This window comes from Penaeus japonicus, unplaced genomic scaffold, assembly GCF_977035675.1.
Source record: "Penaeus japonicus unplaced genomic scaffold, GWHDUDI00000001_assembly GWHDUDI00000012, whole genome shotgun sequence".
NCBI lineage: Eukaryota > Metazoa > Arthropoda > Malacostraca > Decapoda > Penaeidae > Penaeus > Penaeus japonicus.
This window is the reverse complement of record NW_028234414.1, coordinates 37,864,569-37,868,061: the sequence shown is the minus strand read 5'-3', so window position 1 is coordinate 37,868,061 and position 3,493 is coordinate 37,864,569. Positions and strand designations below refer to the sequence as shown.

Genomic DNA, 3,493 nt, shown 5'->3' with positions numbered 1-3,493 from the left:
GTCGCTTAGGCCTAAGAAAGTTGCTACCGCCAATAAGACATTTGCTAGTTATGTCAAGCTTTCTTACCCGCGGGAATATTTACATACACTAACGAGGATAACCACCTTTTACTCGACCATATAGCAGTCACACCTTACATTCGCTAATATTCGTATTTTGTATATAGATAATTGTATTTATTTATATACGGTTACGTTAATTAATTGTAATTATCGTGACATTACCCCCACCTAAAGTATATGCTCAAAACTAAAGAGGAATTCTTCCTGTCAGATAATTTTCGTGCAGAAAAAAAAGAATACTCTTGAAGTGATGGCTCCTCTTCTTCAAGGGTTAGAGTCTGAATTGACAGCATGCGTGGGAACCAAGTAGCATACTGGTCCTCGCATCTCAGTTCCTTTCGACTAAAACATTGTAGACTGTTATTCAGTCGATGCTCTGCTTCCGTTTTTAATGATACTGCAGCTGAGGTCCCGGGTTGCGAGATGTTTCCGATCGGCTGTCCTCAAGGTCACTACTGCTTCCGCTTACAAGTCTCGAGAGAAGGTCAGCTCCGACGTTGTCTGATCCTTTGATGTAGCGGATAGTGAATTCAAACTGCTGAAGGTAAAGCGCCCAGCGCATCAGGCGCGCATTGGTCGTCTTCGAGCGTTTGATTTGAGAGAGAGGCATGTGGTCCGTTTCCAGCGTGAACCTGGCGCCACACAAGTAGTAATAAAACTTGTGAATCCCCTCTATGACAGCCAACAGTTCTCGTTCAACTGTCGAGTAATTGCACTCAGCTTTGGAGAGTCTACGGCTATGATAAGCGACGGGAAACAATCTGCCATCAAATTCTTGCAGAAGAATTGCTCCAACACCTTCTCCCGACGCATCCGTCCGCAGTGTAAAGGGTTTATCTTTCGATGGAAGCCGTAGAATTGGTTCAGAACACAGGATCTCCTTGAGTGCGATGAAGGATCTCTCCTGTGCTGCACCCCACACCAACTTGTTACTGCAATCTTTCTTCAGGAGGTTAAGTAGCGGAAGAGAAATTTGCGTAAAATCTTTGATGAAGCTCCGGTAGTACCCAACGAGTCCGAGGAAAGAACGAAGCTGGCGTTGATTGGTGGGCTGTGGTGCCATGCGAATCTTCTGTATTTTCTCTTGCTGACACTCGCATTTGCCCTCTCCAATAGTGTGACCAAGGAAGTGTGTCCGTGTGAACGCAACCTCACACTTGCTTGGTTTAAGAGTCATTCGGTGATGAGATAATTTTCTGAAGACTATATCCAGAAGCTTATGATGCTCAGCTAAAGTTGAAGTATGGATAAGAACATCATCCATGAATATTTCTACTCCCGCAATGTCTCCTAGTACCTGACGCATGCACCGATTGAAGACTGAAGGAGAGTTGGTTAATCCGAAGGGGAGTACTTTATATTGATACAGTCCACAAGGAGTCTTGAAGGCGGTTATCTTCCTGCTCTCTGGATGCAAAGGAATCTGGAAGAATCCTTTAGTAAGGTCCAGTTTTGTAAAATACTTTGAACCAGATAAACGTGAGAAGATAATGCGTTGATCAGACATTGGTTCTGCTTCAAACTGAGTAGCTGCATTGACACGACGATAGTCTCCGCAAATCCTGATGTCTCCTCCTTTCTTCTTAACTACGACTATAGGTGAACAATAAGAGCTTTTGGATGATTCAATAATTCCAATAGCTTCCAGCTTCTTTATCTCTTTGATTACCAAGTCGACATACCGTAAGGGTATGGGATATGGCTTGGTACGAACTGGCTCTTTATCACGAAGTATGATTCGATGCTCTTCCACCTTGGCAACTCGGGGTTGATTCAGAGAATATTTCGTGGTATTTCTGGATGATCTCTTGGAGGTCTGCCTTCTGGTGGTCATCTAGCTTCGGATTTATAATTAGGTTCTCTGGTCCTTCCATCGAATCAGCCTCAGGAGTCAGGGGCTGACTGAATCCAGAGTCTTCAGGTATAATGGTTGCAGTGCACTCGTACTGCTTGAAGTTATCAATGTTCATCTTAGTGGACGAGCGTCGACGACCATTCACACTGCGTCGACGGTCTCCTGCTTGCTGCTGACGAGTCTTGTGGAAGGTCTGGGGCGCAGGGGAAAATCTTGGGAAGTACTTCTTTATCATGTTAATGTGGAAGCGTTTCCTCTCATGACCTATTTCTACGATATAATTAACGTCGGAAACTCGTTTAATAATCGTATAAGGTCCACTCCACTGTGCTAAGAGCTTGTTTGTGCTTGTAGGCAGCAATATCAAACACTGATCTCCTTCCTCGAGAGTGCGAAGCTTGGCCTTCCTGTCGTAATAGGACTTTTGAGTGGCCTGGCTTTTCAAAAGTTCCTCCTTGGCGAGTTCGCATGTAGAGTGCAAACGTTCACTCAGATCAAGAACATACTGATAGGAGGAAGTAATTACTGGGTCGTCCTCATTGTTGTCCCACACTTCTCTCAAAACCTGCAATGGACCTCTCACTGGCCTGCCATATACCAGCTCGAATGGAGAGAATCTTAAGGAACTCTGCGGTGCTTCCCTGTAGGCAAATAGCAGCGGTGCCAAGAAACGAGGCCATTCCCGTGGTTGGTCTGCTGCCATGCGCTTGAGCATCTTCTTGAGTGTTCCATTAAACCGCTCACAAAGTCCATTCCCTTCTGGGTGGTATGGTGTCGTCCTCATGCCTTTTACCGACAGGAGCTTCCAAGTCTCTTCCATCATGGCTGATGTAAACTGTGTGCCCCTGTCACTCAGCACTTCCTTCGGTATGCCAATCCTGCAAAACACGTTGAAGAGCGCCTCTGCAACCGTAGCAGCCTCTATGTTTTTCAGGGCGACAGCTTCCGGCCATCTCGTCGCAAAATCAACAATGGTAAGGATGTACTTCGACTTGTCATCGGCACTTGGCATAATGGGACCAACAATATCCACAGCAACGCGGGAGAACGGTTCCGAAATCACAGGGAGCGGCTGTAGGGGTGCCTCGGTATTTCGTCCCTTATCAGTGGTCTTCTGGCAGACGTCGCAGGAACGGGCGAGTCGTAAGATCTCGGCCCCCATTCCGGGCCAGAACATGGTGGTTTGAATTCGAGCGAGAGTTTTGGCTGCTCCCATGTGACCGCCCAGTAGAGAGTGGTGCCCCAACCTGAACACCTGTTGGCGGCAACCAGCTGGAACGACGAACTGCAACTTTACTTCACCCTGAGGCAAGACAGTTTGTCGATAAAGTCGATTATTACGCCATACAAAGTCTGTCTTTATCCCCTTGTAGAGACGAACGTGACGTTGCTCAGCGTATTCACGTAGTTTGAAAAGGGTGGCGTCATTTTTCTGCTGCTCTGCAATGTCCTCGCCCTTAAGTAATGCCTCGAGACCTTGCGGACTTGCCAGTGGTGTGCTGTTCTCAGAGCGACGTGCAGCGGCTCTCGTTGTGACAGCAGCACTGGTCTGATCCGCAATTTCTTCGGATGAGG

At 46.9% G+C, this 3,493-nt stretch overlaps 1 protein-coding gene across 1 annotated transcript in view; it reads right to left on the bottom strand.

The window, feature by feature from the left end:
* Nucleotides 1-451: 451 nt before the first annotated feature.
* LOC147470837 (uncharacterized) overlaps nt 452-3,493 on the bottom strand; it is a 4,528-nt gene continuing 1,486 nt past the window's right edge. The window contains exons 1-2 of the mRNA XM_086542167.1: nt 1,817-3,493; nt 452-1,656 (exon numbers count right to left, since the gene is read on the bottom strand). The exon at nt 1,817-3,493 is cut by the window's right edge and continues 1,486 nt beyond it. Coding sequence (XP_086398293.1) covers nt 452-1,656; nt 1,817-3,493 — 2,882 coding nt within the window. The remainder of the gene's footprint in view (nt 1,657-1,816) is intronic.